The sequence below is a fragment of the Meles meles genome, chromosome 21 (genome assembly GCF_922984935.1).
Source record: "Meles meles chromosome 21, mMelMel3.1 paternal haplotype, whole genome shotgun sequence".
Classification (NCBI taxonomy): Eukaryota; Metazoa; Chordata; class Mammalia; order Carnivora; family Mustelidae; genus Meles; species Meles meles.
The window spans coordinates 27,330,170-27,350,250 of record NC_060086.1 but is presented as its reverse complement, the minus strand read 5'-3'; the positions used below and the strand labels follow the sequence as shown (position 1 = coordinate 27,350,250).

Genomic DNA, 20,081 nt, shown 5'->3' with positions numbered 1-20,081 from the left:
AAAACCCTGAGAGTTGGTATGAATCTTAAAGAAATGCTGCCAATGATAATTATAAGGAATTTGCATTCAATTCTCATAATATGATTTGGGACTATCTTTTTTCTGGGTTTTTTATCACTATGTACAGTCTAGATTCTTAGCTTAAATAATAGCAATTATCTCACAAGTAGCCTAGTATCAATTATCAATGGTCAAGGAATTCTTCTGGTTTTTAGGTAGTGATACTTGATGAACCATCATGTGGCTTGGACCCAGTCTCAAGGAGAGCCACCCGGGATCTCCTTCAACAGTATAAACAGGATCGTACGATCTTGGTGGCCACCAACCACATGGATGAAGCTGATCTCCTGGGTGACCGAATTGCCATCATGGTCAAGGGGACACTGCAGTGCTGTGGCTCTTCTGTCTTCCTGAAACAAATATATGGTTCTCTCTCCCTTTGCTCATTCTTGGGATATTGATGCCTTAGTAATATTCTGCTAACATGATTTTAATTATATGTTGTCTACATAGCCAAAATTTCAGTGGCTCCCTCTGTCCTACTAATTAAATCTCAGCAGTTCTAACAGGTTTTTAAGGCCATTTGCAACTTGGATATTCCTTATATATATTTATCATTTGTTCTCCAACATGTACATTCAGACTCACAAAATACCTTTGTCAACCTACAAAGGCCATGCTTATTTCTCCCATTTTGCACTTACAATTTTCTTTTTCTGTAGAATACAGTTGTATCCAAATAGATTTACATTGTTGAATAATTAATTGGTTGATGAGGAAAGGAAATAGAGCAATCAGTCATGTCTGATCCTAATTTCTCATTTGCCAAACAAGTATTAAATCCCCACTGTGATGAGATAATGAGATAACTCTAAAGTATGATAATTGACAGTAAAGATTAGTACAGAATGAAAGCACCATACACCATTCAACTATAGAATAAAATAGTTGTTGACTTTAATTAAAGTAGAGGACTTTTTTAGGAGATAAAACTGATACATCAGTGAATTATTGATGACTAAAATTACAATAGTGGGAATTCAAAATTTGAGGGTATAAACATAAATGTAGATAATAAGAATGAATTGGTTCATCATTCACTTATTCCATATTTGAATTCATTCAACTCACATTATTTACTCTATGCTAGTTTTTGTGTTAATGACTTTATATGTCATATGTAATATTCAAAACAACCACCTCATTTTATAGAATATAAAACTGGGCCCTAGATAAATTTTAAAAAATTATCTAAAGTCATATTTATATGCCCATTTAGGTATTCAAAATTTATGATCACCTTATGGGTGGGAGTTTGTGCAGTTGACTTATAATCCAAAATTATATTCATCTGAATTGGGTGTACCTAAGTTATGAGCCACATCATTTAAACAGTTATGCTTTTGATAAAGAAGTCATTTATAATTTCTAACAGCATTCACTTATGTTACTAATTATTGATAAGATAGTACATAATGCATAAGTAGGTATTTTAAAAGGTCTAATACTTTGGAATATTCCAATCCCTTCTTACATGCTAAACTTTAAATATACTTAAATTGACTTCTTACATCCTAATCAAAAGCCTAGGATTTTTGTTTGCTTCCTTGATGGCATAAGACATTAAATGTTGGTGTTAGCATTCAACTCTCACTAGCCACCTCACTTCTCTCCAAAAGGAGGCATTTTCTATTCAGTTTCAAGAGCATGAGACAATTGTGTCATGATTCCTGAGAAATGAAAAACAATTCACCTATCAATTTGTAAGTAAAGCAAAAGTAGTTTTTAGTTCCAATAGCTAATAAATAATGGATAAATCACTTTATTCTCAGGGTGTAGTTGCCTCTTTGTAAAATGTAATAATGTCTTCCATTCAATAAGCCAAGTAAATAAACCAGACTATCTGATAAGATATATATATATATATATATATATATATATATATACTTAAAAACCTAATATTCACTTTTTTAATCTTAAGAGGAAACAAATGCAAATAGAATGACCATTTAAAAGCATATATTTAAAAATAATGATGGTTTTCTCTACTTCCAGAAACAATTTCTCTGTATAGGGGAAACACTAAGTGTAACAGTTCCTTGATGTCTTTAAAGTCACTAGTCAAAAATCCTATTCTCAGGTCTCTTTCAACACTTGCTATATCCCTTTTCTGATTTATTTTTTCTAACACAGCATATATTTTAACTTATTCCTCTTTATCATTATCTGCCTCCTTTGACTAGAAAGTAGCTCTTAAGAAGACAGAATTTTAATATGCTTTGTTTGCTGCTCTATCCCTCGAGCCCAGTTAATGCTTGATATGCACTGAACAACCAGTAATAATAAATAAATATTTATCAAAATTACATTTCAAGAGTAATAGGTAGCCAGATTATAGGGGACTTTCTTCATACATACATACATACTTTTTTATACATACATACATACTTTTTCATACATCTACTATTTCAATAATAACTAAGTTATTATTGTACACTAAGAAAATTATAAAGGGAGTTGATGTTTATACAATATCTTGGTTCTTGGAGTAGCATTTGAAAGTTTTAGGTGTGAGCTTTCCTTGAGTCATAAAAAAGTATCTCATGACATTCCATGTCTTCTTTGTGGACCTAGGTAACTTGAACCATGAAGAGCCAGGTTTGGAATTACAAGGAGATTAAAAAGAATGAAAATGCTTCATGTGGTCTTTAAATGATTTCTCTCAGGTGCTGGATATCGCATAGTCATGGAGAAGGAATCACATTGTGATGTTGAAAAGATCTCAGAAATAATTCACTCTCATATTCCAGAAGCCACTGTGGAAAACTTTACTGGAGCTGAACTATCAGTTATCCTACCCAAAGAATATACACAGAGGTAAAGAGTCAAAGTTTTATATGGATGATTTGGGTGACCAGAAATCATTTTTAATTTTCTATGTTTAGCAAATTTAGTGAGTAATATTTTGCCAATAATCCAGATGTCCAATTACAGCTGTCTGTTGCTGACTAGATTTGAAAATTTTGTAGCTGAAGACTTCTCTCATTGAACAAAAGGATTTCTTCATAAGTTTAAGTTCACACAAGGCTTATTTGATTTTTTAAGTGTTTATTTAAATTCCAGTTAGTTAACATACAGGGTAGTATTAGTTTCAGGTATATAATATACTGATTCAACACTTACACCTGGTCCTTATCACAAGTGTACTCCTTAAACTCCATCACCTATTTAACCTATCACTCTAACAACATCCCCTCTGGTAGCCATCAGTTTACTTTCTATAGTTAAGAGTCCGTTTCTTGATTTACCTCCTTTTCTTTTTTTTTTTCTTTGCTTATTATTCATTTGTTTCTTCTTTTAAATTCCACATATGCAAGGAATACAAAACATTGACTTCAAGGGATACATCCTCCCCTCCATGTTTATAGCAGCACTATCAACAATAGCCAATTATGGAAACATAATCCACTGACAGATGAATGGATAAAGATGTGGTAAGAGGAGTTAAGATGGCAGAGGAGGAGTGGGACCCTAAGTTTGTCCCATCTTTCAAACACAACTAGATAGTTACATAATTCTGGACACCTGAGAAACCAATTAGAGATCTGAGAAAACAAATGTTGCAAGTCTACAAGTAGAAAAGCAACCATCCTTTGGAAGGTAGAAGTTGCAGAGACTTGAATCCAGTGTGATGTAGCTGAGAATATGGTGCAGGGAAGAAAGCCTTCCTAATGAGGCTACCTCAAAGTTTTACAAGCAGCAGAGTGCAGAATTGGAGCTTTTAGAAGTTTGCTACAGTAAGGGATGTGCATGGCTTAAAGGAGCTCAGGTAGTGAAGCAGGGTGGAATCCCAGGTGTGACGATGTAGTCTGAGGTTCCCTGGGGTAACAAGAAGAACAGATGGTGCCTGAGTGCCACAGACTTACCAGGCATAAGAACATGAAAGCCAACTGAGAACAGTGAGTCTAGGTGCCATCCTTCTGCTCTGTGTTGCCGTAAACTGTGAACTGCTGTGCATTTCTGTGACTGCTTTCCTGAGATGGGTCCAGCAAAAGGCAGAAGCATGGCAAGACCCTCCCCAGGATGAAGAGAATGAAGAATGCAGGTCCACACGGGGGAGTCCTTAAAGTTTAGAGTTTTGAAACTTGCATGCCTGAGATAAAACCCCTCAGTCACAGGCCAGGTGAACAGAGAGTTCTGATGGAAACTGGGGAGATAAGAATGATTGCTTTTCTGTGAAGGCTCACTGAAGAGTTACGGGTGGGGGTGTGTGAATTTTCAGCTCCATATTCACCATTTTTCTTTCTTTCTTCTTTTGGGATCTAGTTTATTGTTACAAACAGACCAAAACACACGCAGTATCCAGTTTGGGTTTTTTTTTTTCTTTTTCTTTATTCTTTTCTAGGCAGAATGACAAGATGAAAAAATTTGCCCTAAAAGTAAGAACAGGGGATGCCTGGGTGGCTCAGTTGGTTAAGCTGCTGCCTTCGGCTCAGGTCATGATCCCAGGGTCCTGCGCCTCTCTCTGCCTCTGCCTGCTGCTCTACCTGCTTGTGTTCTCTCTCTCTCTCTCTCTGACAAATAAATAAATAAATCTTTAGAAAATAATAATAAAAGTAAGAACAGAGAGTAGTACAGCCAGGGATTTAATCAATATAGATATAAATAAGATGTCTGAACTAGAATTTAATGTGATTATGAAGATACTAGCTGAGTTGAAAAAAGCATAGAAGACACTAGGGAATCACTTACTATAGAGATAAAAGAACTAATATCTAGTCAGGCCAAAATTAAAAATGCTATTACCAAGAAGCAGTTCCAAGTGGAGACCATAAAAACAAGATGAACAAATCAGAAGAGTGAATCAGTGATCTAGAAGACAAAATTATGGAAAATAAGGAAGCTGAAAAGAAGAGGGAAAGAAAACTATTAGATTGTGAAGGTAGATTTAAAGAACTTGGCAATTCCATGAAGTGAATATCCATATTGTAGATGAAGAGTAGGAAAGGGGGCTGAAGGTTTATTTACCCAAGTTATAGCTGAGAATGTCTCTAATCTGGGGAAGGAAACAGGAATTCAACTCCAAGAGGCACAAAGAACTCCCCTTAAAATCAACAAAAATACATCAACACTTTGACATACTATAGTGAAAGTTGCAAATTACAAAGATAAAGATAAAATCCTGAAAGCAGTTTGGACAAGAGGTCCTTAACATACAATGGTAGACACATAAGGCTGGCAGCAGGCCTGTTCACAGAGACCTGGCAGGCCAGAAAGGACTGGTATGATATTATCAATGTACTAAATGGGGGAAATATGCACCCAAGAATACTTTAGCCCAGCAAGCCTGTCATTCAGAATAGAAGGAGAGAGAAAGGAATGTTGGAAAAGAAGACCAAAGCTGGAGGCATCACAATTCTAGACTTCAAGCTGTATTACAGAACACCAATCATCGAGACGGTATGGTACTGACACAAAACAGACACATAGATCAATGAAACGGAGAACTCAGAAATAGACCCTCAACTCTCTGGTCAACTAATCTTTGACAAAAAGTAAAGAAAACCCAATGGAAAAAAGACAGTCTCTTCAACAAATGGACAAGTTGGAAAAATTGGACAGCCACACACAGAAGAATGAAACTGGACGACTTTCTTAACACCAGACACAAAAATAAATTCAAAATGGAAATCAAAATCCTAGAGGAGAACACAGGCGGCTACTTCTTTGACCTCAGCTGCAGCAACTTCTTGCATGACACATCTGTGAAGGCAGGGGAAACAAAAGCAAAAATGAACTATTGGGACCTCATGAGGATAAAAACCTTCTACATAGCAAAGGAAACAGTCAACAAAACTAAAAGGCAACCTATGGAATGGGAGAAGATACTCACAAATGAAATAGTACATAAAGGGCTAGTGTCCAAGCTCTATAAAGAACTTGACAAACTCAACATCCAAAAAACCAAATAATCCAGTCAAGAAATGGGCAGAAGATATGAACAAACATTTCTCCATTGAAGACATCCAGATTGTTAACAGACACATGAAGAAAATGCTCATGAAAAAAACGTATGCCCCAGTTATTGTACTACTAGGTATTTATCCAAAGGATAGAAACATAGTGATTCAAAGGGGTATCTGCTCCCCAAAGTTTATAACAGCAATGTCCACAATAGTCAAAATATGAAAAGAGCCCCGGTGTCCACTGACTGATGAATGGATAAAGAAGAGGTGAAGAGGTGGTTGTGTGTGTGTGTGTGTGTGTGTGTGTGTGTGTGTGTGTGTGTTTGTGCATAATGGAATACTGCTTAGCCATAAAAAGAAGGCAATCTTGCCATTTCCAATGAGGTGGATGGAACTAGAGGTTATTATGCTAAGCAAAATAAGTCAGAGAAAAAAAATACTGTATCATTTCACTCACTTGTGAATTTTAAGATACAAAACAGATGAACATAGGAGGGAAACAAAAGAGGGGCAAACCAAGAAACACACTCTTAACTACAGAGAACAAACTGAGGGTTACTGGAGGAGAAGTGGGCAGGAGAATGGGTTAAATCGGTGATGGGTATTAAGGAGTGCACTTGTGATGAATGCTGAGTGTGTATGTAAGTGATAAATCACTAAATCCTGCACATTAAACTAATATTATACCATATGTTAACTAATTGGAATGTAAATAAAAATTTGAAGAATGAACAAAATTTATTGATTAATGAAAAAAAGATTTTATTTCTGTGGTGTTGATTATTTCTCCTCTCTCATTTGTGATTTTATTTATTTGAGTCCCTTCTTTTTTCTTTTTGTTAAGTCTGGCGAGAGTTTTATCAATTTTATTAATTTTTTCATAGAACCAGGAATGGTTTCATCGATCTGTTATTTTTAGCTTCTCTATCATTTATTTCTGCTCTAAGCTTTATTATTTCCCTTCTGCTGTCTTTAGGCTTGGTTTGTTTTTTTCTTTCTCTAACTCCTTTAGGTGTAAAGTTAGGTCATTTATTTGAGATTGTTCTTGTTTCTTGACGTAAACTAGTATTGCTGTATACTTCCCACTTAGCACCGCTTTTGATGCACCCCAAAGGTTTTGGACCATCATGTTTTCATTTTCATGTAATTTTATTTCTTATTTTATTTCGTGGTTGACCCATTCATTGTTTAGTAGCATGTTGTTTAAACTCTATGTATTTGTGCCCTGTCCAGACTATTTTTTTCTTTTCTTTGACTTCCAGTTTCATAGTGTTGTGGTGGAAAATATGCATGGTATGATTTTATCTTTTTGTATTTGTTGAGGCCTGTTTTGTGACCTAATATGTGACTTATTCTGGAGAATGTTTCTTGTGCACTTGAAAAGAATGTGTATTCTGTTTTAGGATAGAATGTTCTGAATATATCTGTTAAGTCTGTCTAGGTCATTCAAAGCTGTTGTTTCCTTGTTTATTTTCTGTTTAGATAATATGGCAATTCATGTATTTGGGGTGTTAAAGTCCTCTATTGTTAATGTATCATTTTTAATTAGTTCCTTTATATTTATTATTAATCATTATATATTTCTCTGCTCCCATGTTGGATACATAAATATTTACAATTATTATATCTTCTTTAGGGATTATCCCCTTTATGATTATATAGTGTGCTTCTTTGTCTCTTGTTATGGTCTTTGTTTTAAAGTCAAGTTATCTGATATAAGTATCATTTTTTAAAATTTTTTATTAGCATATAATGTATAATTAGCCCCAGGGGTACAGGTCTGTGAATCGCCAGGTTTACACACTTCATAGCACTCACCATAACACATACCTTCCCCAGTGTCCATAACCCAACCACCCTCTCCCTATCTACCCACCCCAGCAACCCTCAGTTTCTTTTGTGAGATTAAGAGTCTCTTATGGTTTGTCTCCCTCCCGATCTCATCCTGTTTCAGTTATTCTTTTCTTACCCCCCAAACCTCCACATTGCCTCTCAAACTTCCTCATATCAGGGAGCTCATATGATAGTTGTCTTTCTCTAATTGACTTATTTGACTAAGCATAACACCCTCTAGTTCCATCCACTTGTGGCAAATGGCAAGATTTCATTTCTTTTGATGGCTGCATAGTATTCCATTGTGTATATATACCACCTCTTTATCCATTCATCTGTTGATGGACATCTAGGTTCTTTCCATAGTTTGGCTATTGTGGACATTGCTGCTATAAATATTCGGCTACATGTGCCCCTTCAGATCACTACATTTGTATCTTTAGGGTAAATACCCAGTAGTGCAATTGCTGGGTCATAGGGTAGTTCTATTTTCAACATTTTGAGGAACCTCCATGCTGTTTTCCAGAGTGGTTGCACCAGCTTGCATTGCCACCAATAGTGTAGGAGGGTTCCGCTTTCTCCGCATCCTCACCAGCATCTGTCATTTCCTGACTTGTTAATTTTAGCCATTTTGACTGGTGTGAGGTGGTATCTCATTGTGGTTTTGATTTGTACTTCCCTGATGCCGAGTGATGTGGAGCAATTTTTCATGTGTCTGTTGGCCATCTGGATATCTTCTTTGCAGAAATGTCTGTTCATGTCCTCTGCCCATTTCTTGATTGGATTATTTGTTCTTTGGGTATTGAGTTTGATAAGTTCTTTATAGATTTTGGATACTAGCCCTTTATCTGATATGTCGTTTGCAAATATCTTCTCCCATTCTATCAGTTGTCTTTTGGTTTTGTTAATTGTTTCCTTTGCTGTGCAAAAGCTTTTGATCTTGATGAAGTCCCAGTGGTTGATTTTTGCCCTGCTTCCCTTGCCTTGGGTGGTGTTTCTAGGAAGAAGTTGCTGCAGCTGAGGTCAAAGAGGTTGCTGTCTGTGTTCTCCTCAAGGATTTGTATTGATCCCTTTCTCTCAATGAGGTCTTTCATCCATTTGGAGTCTATTTTTGTGTGTGATGTAAGGAAATGGTCTAGTTTCATTTTTTCTGCATGTGGCTGTCCAATTTTCCCAACACCATTTGTTGAAGAGGCTGTCTTTTTTCCATTGGGCATTCTTTCCTGCTTTGTCAAAGGTTAGCTGACATAGAGTTAATGGTCCATTTCTGGGCTCTCTATTCTGTTCCATTGATCTATGTGTCTGTTTTTGAGCCAGTACCATACTGCCTACATGATTATAGTTTTGTAATAGAGCTTGAAGTCTGGAATTGTGATACCACCAACTTTGGCTTTCCTTTTCAACATTCTTCTGGCTATTGGGTCTTTTCTGATTCCATATAAATTTTAGAATTATTTGTTCTATTTCTTTGAAAAAAAAAGGATGATATTTTGATAGGGATTACATTAAATGTGTAGATTGCTTTAGGTAGCACAGACATTTTCACAATATTTGTTCTTTTAATCCATGAGCATGGAACATTTTTCTATTTCTTTGTGTCTTCCTCAATTTCTTTCATGAGTACTTTATAGTTTTCTGAGTATAGATTCTTTGCCTCTTTGGTTAGGTTGATTCCTAGGTATCTTATGGTTTTGGATACAGTTGTAAATGGGATTGACTCCTTAATTTCTCTTTTTTCTGTCTTGCTGTTGGTATAGAAATGCAACTGATTTCTGTGCATTGATTTTATATCCTGACACTTTACTGAATTCCTGTATGAGTTCTAGCAGTTTTGGATGGAGTCTTTTGGGCTTTCCATGTAAAGTATCATATCAGTGGCAAAGATTGAGAGTTTGACTTCTTTGCCAATTCAGATGCCTTTTATTTCTTTTTGTTGTCTGATTGCTGAAGCTAGGACTTCTAGTACTATGTTGGATAGGAGTGGTGACAGTAGACAGCCCTGCCGTGTTCCTGACCTTAGGGTTAAAAGCACTCAGTTTTTCCCCACCTGCCGTGTTCCTGACCTTAGGGTTAAAAGCGCTCAGTTTTTCCCCATTGAGAATGATATTCGCTGTGGGTTTTTCGTAGATGGCTTTGATGATATTGAGGGATCTACCCTTTATGCCTGCATTGTGAAGAGTTTTGATCAGGAAGTGATGCTGTGCTTTGTCAAATGCTTTTTCAGCATCTATTGAGAGTAACATATGGTTCTTGTTCTTTCTTTTATTAATGTATTGTATCATGTTGATTGATTTGGGAATGTTGAACCAACCTTGCAGCCCCAGAATAAATCCCACTTGGTTGTTGTAAATAATACTTTTAATGACTTGTTGGATCCTATTGGCTAGGATTTTGGTGAGAATTTTTGCATCCATCTTCATCAGGAATATTGGTCTGTAATTCTCCTTTTTGATGGGGTCTTTGTCAGGTTTGGGGATGAAGGTAATGCTGGCCTCATAAAGTGACTTCAAAGGTTTTCCTTCCATTTCTATTTTTTGGAAATAGTTTCGGGAGAGTAGGTATTAATTCTTCTTTAAATGTTTGGTAGAATTCCCCTGGGAATCCTTCTAGCCCTGGGCTCTTGTTTGTTGGGAGATCATTGATGACTGCTTCAATCTCCTGACTGTTTATGGGTCTTTTCAGGTTTTCTGTTTCTTCCTGTTTCAGTTCTGGTACTTTATGTGTCTCTAGGAATGCATCCATTTCTTCCCAGATTGTCAAATTTGCTGGCATATAGTTGCTCAAAATATGTTCTTATAATTGTTTGTATTTCTTTGGTGTTGTGATCTCTCCTCTTTCATTCATGATTTTATTTATTTGGGTCCTTTCTCTTTTCTTTTTGATAAGTCTGGTCAGGGGTTTATCAGTCTTATTCATTCTTTCAAAGAACCAGCTCCACCCTTCATTGATTGTTCTACTGTTCTTTTGGTTTCTATTTCATTGATTTCTGCTCTGATCTTTATTATTTCTCCTCTACTGATGAGTTAGTCTTTCTTTGCTGTTCTTCCTCCAGCTCCTTTACATGAAGGGTTAGGTTGTGTACTTTAGACCTTTCTTGTTTCTTGAGAAAGGCTGTATAACTATATATTTTCTTCTCAGGACCACCTTTGCTCTGTCGCACATAATTTTAACAGTTGTGTTTTCATTTTCATTTGTTTCCAGGAACTTTTTCAATTCTTCTTTAATTTTCTGGTTGGACCATTCATTCTTTAGTAGGATGCTCTTTAGCCTCCATGTATTTGAGTTCTTTCCAACTTTTCTCCTGTGATTGAGTTCTAGTTTCAGAGCATTGTGGTCTGAAAATATGCAGGGAATAATCTCAAACTTTTGATACTGGTTGAGACCTGATCTGTGATCCAGGATGTGATCTATTCTGAAGAATGTTCCGTGTGCACTAGGGAAGACTGTGTTGCTTTGGGATGGAATGTTCTGAATATATCTGTGATGTCCATCTGGTCCAGTGTGTCTTTTAAGGCCTTTATTTCCTTGTTGATCTTTTGCTTGGATGATCTGTCCATTTCAGTGAGGGGGGTGTTAAAGTCCCCTACTATTATTGTACTATTGTTGATGTGTTTCTTTGATTTTGTTATTAATTGGATTATATAGTTGGCTACTCCCATGTTAGGGGCATAGATATTTAAAATGGTTGGATCTTCTTGTTGGACAGACCCTTTGAGTATGATATAATGTCCTTCCCCATCTCTTATTATAGTCTTTGGCTTAAGATCTAATTTGTCTAATATAAGGATTGCCACCTCAGCTTTCCTTTGATGTCCATTAGCATGGTAAGTTGTTTTCTGCCCCCTCACTTTAAATCTGGAGGTGTCTTTGGGTCTAAAATGAATTTCTTGTAGACTGCATATTGATGGGTTTTGTTTTTTTTTTATCCATTCTGATACCTTGTATCTTTTGATTGAGACATTTAGCCCGTTTACATTCAGGGTAACTATTGAAAAATAAGAATTTAGTGCCATTGAAAAAGATGGAAGACTGTTCCATACTCTTGGATTGGAAGAATAAACATTGTTAAAATGTCTATACTGCCTAGAGCAATCTATACTTTTAATGCCATTCCAATCAAAATTCCACCGGTATTTTTCAAAGAGCTGGAGCAAATAATCCTAAAATATTTATGGAATCAGAAGAGACCCCGAATTGCTAAGGAAATGTTGAAAAACAAAAACAAAACTGGCGGCATCACGTTACCCGATTTCAAGCTTTACTACAAAGCTGTGATCACCAAGACAGCGTGGTACTGGCATAAAAACAGACACATTGACCAGTGGAACAGAGTAGAGAGCCTAGATATGGACCCTCAACTCTATGGTCATATAATCTTTGACAAAACAGGAAAAAATATACAATGGAAAAAAGACAGTCTCTTCAATAAATGGTGCTGGGAAGACTGGACAGCGATATGTAGAAGAATGAAACTCGACCATTCTCTTACACCATACACAAGGATAAACTCGAAATGGATAAAAGACTTCAACGTGAGACAGGAATCCATCAGAATCCTAGAGGAGAACATAGGCAGTAACCTCTTCGATATCAGCCAGAGCAACTTCTTTCAAGATATGTCTCCAAAGGCCAGGGAAACAAAAGCGAAAATGAACTTTTGGGACTTCATCAAGATCAAAAGCTTCTGCACAGCAAAGGAAACAGTCAACAAAACAAAGAGGCAACCCACGGAATGGGAGAAGATATTTGCAAATGACAGGACACACAAAAGGTTGATATCCAGGATCTATAAAGAACTCCTCAAACTCAACACACACAAAACAGATAATCATAACCAAAAAAGGGCAGAAGATATGAACAGACACTTCTCCAATGAAGACATACAAATGGCTATCAGACACATGAAAAAATGTTCATTATCACTAGCCATCAGGGAGATTCAAATTAAAACCACATTGAGATACCATCTGACACCAGTTAGAACAGCCAAAATTAGCAATACAGGAAACAACTTGTGTTGGAGAGGATGTGGAGAAAGGGGAACCCTCTTCCACTGTTGGTGGGAATGCAAGTTGGTGCAGCCACAGTGGAAAACAGTGTGGAGATTCCTGAAGAAATTAAGAATAGAGCTTCCCTATGACCCTGCAATTGCACTGCTGGGTATTTACCACAAAGATACAGATGTAGTGAAAAGAAGGGCCATCTGTACCCCAATGTTTATTGCAGCAATGGCCACGGTCGCCAAACTGTGGAAAGAACCAAGATGCCCTTTAATGGATGAATGGATAAGGAAGATGTGGTACATATACACAATGGAGTATTATGCCTCCATCAGAAAGGATGAATACCCAACTTTTGTAGCAACATGGACGGGACTGGAAGAGATTATGCTGAGTGAAATAAGTCAAGCAGAGAGAGTCAAGTATCATATGGTCTCACTTATTTGTGGAGCATAACAAAGAACACGGTGGACATGGGGAGATGGACAGCAGAGGGAGTTGAGGGAAACTGGAAGGGGAGATGAACCATGAGAGACTATGGACTCTGAAAAACAACCAGAGGGTTTTGAAGGGGCAGGGGTGGGTGGGTGGGAGGTTGAGGAACCAGGTGGTGGGTAATAGGGAGGGCACGTACTGCATGGAGCCCTGGGTGTGGTGCAAAAACAATGAACACTGTTACGCTGAAAATAAACAAATTAAAAAAAAAAAAGGATTTAGTGCCATTGAATTGCCTATAAGGTTACTTACTGTTTATTGTCCCTGTTCCTTTCTGATCTACTACTTTTAGACTCTGTGTTTGTTTAGAGGACCCCTTTCAATATTTTCTGTAGAGCTGGTTTGATGTTTGCAAATTCTTTTAATTTTTGTTTGACCTGGAAGATTTTTATCTCTCCTTCTATTTTCAGTGATAGCCTAGCTGGATACAGTATTCTTGTATCCAGGTAGGATACAAGAATATCCTTGTATCTTGTCCTTTATGGCCTGCTAGGTCTCTTTAGATAGGTCTGCTTCCAATCTAATATTTCTAGAGTTGTATGTTACAGACCTCTTGTCCTGACCTGTTTTCAGGATTTTTCTCTTTGTTACTGAGACATGTAAGTTTTACTATTAGATGACAAGGTGTGGACCTATTTTTATTGCTTTTGAGGGGGTTTCTCTGTGCCTCCTGGATTTTAATCCTTTTTCCTTTTGCCAAATTAGGGAAATTCTCTGCCATAATTTGCTCCAATTTACCTTCTGCCCCTCTCTTCTTCTTCTCCTCCTCCTCCTCCTCTTCCTCCTCCTCTTCCTCCTCCTTCTTCTTCTTCTTGGATCCCAATTATTCTAATATTGTTTTGGCTTATGGTATCATTTATCTCTTGAATTGTCCCTTTCATAGTCCAGAAGTTGTTTGTCTCTCTTTTGCTCAGTTTCTTTATATCACTATTTATATCAGTAATTCTCTCTTCTGCCTCATTTTTGAGTAAGAGAAGTAGCAGACTCCATTTTTTATTGCACCTCAGTAATAGCTTTTTTTATTTCAACTTGGTTAGACTTTAGTTCTTTTATTTCTCCAGAAAGGGATTTTATTTCTCCAGAAAGGGATTCTCTAATATCTTCCATACTTTTTTCAAGCCCAGCTAGCACCTTGAGAATCATCATTCTGAACTCTAGTTCTGACATATTACTAATGTCTGTAATGATTAGGTCCCTAGCCATTGGTACTGCCTCTTGTTCTTTTTTTGTGTTGAGCTTTTCTGCCTCATCATTTTATCCAGATAAGAACAGATGAATGAGGGAACAACATACTAAAAAGGTAGCAATGACTCCATAAAAATATACAGTAACCAAATCAGAAGAGACCCAAAACCAAGGGGAGAAGAAAGTGGAAAAAAAGGAAAAATTATATATGTGTATGTATATCTATCTATCTATAGATAGATAGATATAGATATATAGCCTAATATATATCTATATAGATATATATTAGACTGGTGAATAGAACAAGTGGCTGACTCTTGATTTCAGCTCAGGTAATGATCACAGGGTCCCAGGGTGAGCTCTGTGTAGGGCTCCCAGCTTAGCAGGGAGTCTGCTTATTTCCCTCTCCCTCTGCCTCCTACCCCCCTGCTCACTCCTCTTTCTCTCTCTCTCCCTCTCAAATAAATGAATAAATCTTTTTTTTAAAAAAGGTTAAACATAGACTTACCATATAATTCAGCAATTCCACTTCTACGTATATACCAACAAAAATTGAAAGTAAGAACTTGAACATGGGTTTGCACACCATTGCTCATAACAGCATTATTCATAAAATCCAAAGGATAAAAAATACCCAAATGTCCCACAAATAAATGGATAAGCCATATGTTGTGTTATCCATACAATGATTATTATTCAGCCTTATAAAGGAATGAATTCTTATACATTCTACAAGCAATTTGAATTAGAAAGAATTATGCTAAGTGAAATAAGTCAGACACAAAAGGATTCCATTTTATAGGATGCACTTACAGTAGGAAAACTCAAATTGACAGAAAGTAAAAGTGAAGCTTAAGGAAGGAATAGAAAATTACTGTTTAATGGGTACAGAATTTTAGTTTAGGATCTTAGGATAGATCGTTCTGGAAATGGATGGTGGTGATGGTTGTGAATGTGTTTAATGCTGCTTGAATTGATGAAATAATATATGTAATGTTTCTTATATTTTTCACAATAAAAACTTTTACGAGAACAATAGGGAAGAATACATTTGGAAATCAAAGTATTAACTAAAAGTGTTCATATATTTTAAAAATTCAATTTACTAGAATATAAAATGAACAACAGCAGAAAAGAAAATATATCTAGACTGGTGCTAGTTCCTTCTTCTCTTCTTCCTCTCTTTTCAGGTTTGAAGCTCTGATTAATGACCTGGAAAAAAAACAAAAAGAGCTGGGCATTGCCAACTTTGGTGCTTCAATCACTACCATGGAAGAAGTCTTCAATAAGTGAGTTATAATTACCTTTAAAAAACAACAACAACAAATTTCACCCCTAAAATGTCAGTTGGAGAGCAAACTCCACACTCTCTGTATTGGAATGAAATAATCACAGTTATGGATTTTTTTCAACTATGTTACTATTTTGTGTTAATGCATTTTTATATATTCAGCTGAGAGTATGTAAAGATTCTGGGCTTGGGCCTTGATACATGTGTCTTTGTGGTAGATGTTTAAGAGTTAATCAAGAAAAAGAATATCTATGTTGTCAAAGGAGAAGTACTAGTTCAACTTGAAATCTATACTAGAAATTACTTAAAAGTTTTAACCTAACCATGTTTTCATAATTTTGTTTAATTGATGCATGATTTGTTTGGTTTCTTGCAGTGTAAAAAAAAGTTCAAAATGAATATGTCAAGGGAGTTCAGACTGTCACTAGGCAAAATAGGCTGACTGTCTTTCAAAAGATTTCACAAAATGTCCTTTTTCTGGTAAGCTCTATGACAGAGCTATGTCTAAACTTCATTCTCTCAGACTCAGTGTTTTAATATTGTCAGTGTCTCAGAATTGACTTGGTATAATTTATTCACATGATTTGTTTCCAAAAAACTTTTATAAATTAAAATGCCACTTGATTTATGATAAATAAGTTATAATAAGCATAATTTATAATAAGAAATTGCCTCTTGGCTATTCAAGCAAATGTTCTTTTGTTTATTCTAGGCAAGCTACATAGGGAGAAAAGTTATAGTGAGAAACTTCCTTTGTGAATGCAGCTAGAACAAACTCTTTAAGGACAGAGACCAAGTCTGTTTTGTTCGCTGACAATACTTGGTGCTACAAACAGTGTCACAAAATAGATACTCAAAAAAGTTCTCAGATGAATGAATGAATCAATCAATACTATTTAAAGCCATTAACTGCACAATAGGTGCTTTACCTGCCACTGGGAACTACAGTTTAGAACCATAGGCCAACACCATGGTATCTGGGTTGTCTTTCTATTTAGGGCCTCTAACCATTTTTTTTTCTTTCAAATCTTTATTTAAATTTTAATTAACATATAGTGCAATATTGGTTTCTGGAATAATTCAGTGGTTCATGACTTACATAGAACACGCAGTGCTTATAACAAGTGCCCTCTTTAAAACCCACACCCTTCTACCCTATCCCCCACCCACCTCCCTCTATCAGCCCTCAGTTTGTTCTCTATCCTTAAGAGTATTTTATTGTTTATTTCCCTGCCTCTTTTCCTTTATTTTTGTGTGTGGTGTAAGAAAGTGATCCAGTTTCATTTTTCTGCATGTGACTGTCCAGTTTTCCCATTACCATTTGTTGAAGAGACTTTCTTTTTTCAATTGGATGTTCTTTCCTGCTTTGTCAAAGATTGGTTGACCATATAGTCATATGGGCCCATTTATGACTTTTCTATTCTATTCCATTGGTCTATATGTCTGTTTTTGTGCCAGTATCATACTGTGTTGATGACTACAGTTTTAAAATATAGCTTGAATTCTGGAATCATGATGCCTCCAATTTTGTTTTTCTTTTTCACAATCACTTTAACTCTTTGGGCTCTTTTCTGTTTCCATACAAATTTTAGGATGGGTTGTTCTAGCTCTGTGAGACATGCTGGTGGTATTTTAATAGAGATTGCATTAAATGTGTATATTGCTTTGGGTAGTATAGATGTTTTAACAGTGTTTGATCCTCTAATCCATGAGTATGGAACGCTTTTCCATTTCTTTGGGTCCTCTTCAATTTCTTTCACAAGTGTTGCATAGTTTTCAGAGTACAGATCTTTTACTTCTTTTGTTAGGCTTATTACTAAGTATCTTATTCATTTTGGTGCAGTTGTAAACAGGATTTTCTTGTTTTCTTTTATCCTGCTTCATTATTGGTGTATAGAAATGCAACAGATTTCCATTTGTTGACTTTATACCCTGGGACTTTATTGAATTTGTGTATTAGTTCTAGTAATTTTTTGGTGGGGTCTTTTAGGTTTTCTACATAGAGTATCATGACACTAGCTGTAGGTCTTTCATATATGGCCTTTGTGATGTTGAGGTACATTCTTTCTATCCCTACTTTGTTGAGGGTTTTTATCAAGAATGGATACTGTATTTTGTCAAATGCTTTTTCTGCATCTTTTGAGATGATCATCTGATTCTTATCCTTTCTTGTATTAATGTGTTGTAACAGGTCGATTGAATTGTGAATATTGAACCAGCCCTGCTACAAATCTGATTCATCTTCCCTTATAGGCCAAGGACTTTTTTCCCCCATTCTGCTTTCAGAATTCTTTCCTTATCTGTATATTTGTGAATTTGACTATGATATGCCTTGGTGATGGCCATATTTTGTTGAATTTAATGGGAGTTCTCTGTATTTCTTGGATTTTGAGGTCTGTGTCCGTCCCCAGATTAGGGAAGTTTTCAGCTATAATTTTCTCAAATTAACCTTCTCCCCCTTTTTCTCACTTTTCATCTTCTGGGACACCTATGATGTGACTGTTATTCCGTTTTAATAAATCTCTGAGTTCCTGAAGTCTATCTTCATGATCCATTACCTTTGTTTCTCTCTTCTTTTAAACTTCATTTTCTCATAGTTATATCTCCTATAATACTGATTCATTCCTCTGATTCATCCATCCTTGTTTTTATGGCATCCATTTGGGTTTGTATTTTTAATTTAGGCTTGACTGGATTTTAGCTCCTTTATCTCTGTAGTAAAGGATTCTCTGGTGTCTTCTATGCTTTTGAAAGTCCACCTAGTATCCTTATAATTGTTGTTTTAAAATCTATTTCAAACATCTTACTTATATCTATATTGATTAAATCTCTGGCCATCACATCTTCCTGGTCTTTCTTTAGGGGTGAATTCCTCCATCTTGTCATTTTGGAGGTCAGAAAGAAAGAAAGAAAAGAAAAAAAATTTTTTTTCCCATTTTATTTATTTTTTCAGCGTAACAGTATTCATTCTTTTTGCACAACACCCAGTGCTCCATGCAAAACGTGCCCTCCCCATTACCCACCACCTGTTCCCCCAACCTCCCACCCCTGACCCTTCAAAACCCTCAGGTTGCCCCAACCTCCCACCCCTGACCCTTCAAAACCCTCAGGTTGTTTTTCAGAGTCCATAGTCTCTTATGGTTCGCCTCGCCTCCCCAATGTCCATAGCCCGCTCCCCCTCTCCCAATCCCACCTCCCCCCAGCAACCCCCAGTTTGTTTTGTGAGATTAAGAGTCATTTATGGTTTGTCTCCCTCCCAATCCCATCTTGTTTCATTTATTCTTCTCCTATCCCCCTACCCCCCCATGTTGCTTCTCCATGTCCTCATATCAGGGAGATCATATGATAGTTGTCTTTCTCCGATTGACTTATTTCACTAAGCATGATACGCTCTAGCTCCATCCACGTCGTCGCAAATGGCAAGATTTCATTTCTTTTGATGGCTGCATAGTATTCCATTGTGTATATATACCACATCTTCTTTATCCATTCATCTGTTGATGGACATCTAGGTTCTTTCCATAGTCTGGCTATTGTAGACATTGCTGCTATAAACATTCGGGTACACGTGCCCCTTCGGATCACTATGTTTGTATCTTTGGGGTAAATACCCAGTAGTGCAATTGCTGGGTCATAGGGTAGTTCTATTTTCAACATTTTGAGGAACCTCCATGCTGTTTTCCAGAGTGGTTGCACCAGCTTGCATTCCCACCAACAGTGGAGGAGGGTTCCCCTTTCTCCACATCCTCTCCAGCATCTGTCATTTCCTGACTTGTTCATTTTAGCCATTCTGACTGGTGTGAGGTGATATCTCATTGTGGTTTTGATTTGTATTTCCCTGATGCCGAGTGACGTGGAGCACTTTTTCATGTGTCTGTTGGCCATCTGGATGTCTTCTTTGCAGAAATGTCTGTTCATGTCCTCTGCCCATTTCTTGATTGGATTGTTTGTTCTTTGGGTGTTGAGTTTGCTAAGTTCCTTATAGATTTTGGATACTAGCCCTTTATCTGATATGTCGTTTGCAAATATCTTCTCCCATTCTGTCAGTTGTCTTTTGGTTTTGTTAACTGTTTCCTTTGCTGTGCAAAAGCTTTTGATCTTGATGAAATCCCAATAGTTCATTTTTGCCCTTGCTTCCCTTGCCTTTGCCGTTGTTCCTAGGAAGATGTTGCTACAGCTGAGGTCGAAGAGGTTGCTGCCTGCATTCTCCTCAAGGATTTTGATGGATTCCTTTCTCACATTGAGGTCCTTCATCCATTTGGAGTCTATTTTCGTGTGTGGTGTAAGGAAGTGGTCCAATTTCATTTTTCT

General features: G+C 36.6%; 1 protein-coding gene across 1 annotated transcript in view; it reads left to right on the top strand.

Moving 5' to 3' along the window:
• The window catches only part of LOC123933607 (phospholipid-transporting ATPase ABCA3-like), a 189,307-nt gene that overhangs the window by 61,243 nt on the left and 107,983 nt on the right, over positions 1–20,081 (top strand). The window contains exons 14-16 of the mRNA XM_045992947.1: positions 216–426; positions 2,727–2,877; positions 15,670–15,768. Coding sequence (XP_045848903.1) covers positions 216–426; positions 2,727–2,877; positions 15,670–15,768 — 461 coding nt within the window. The remainder of the gene's footprint in view (positions 1–215; positions 427–2,726; positions 2,878–15,669; positions 15,769–20,081) is intronic.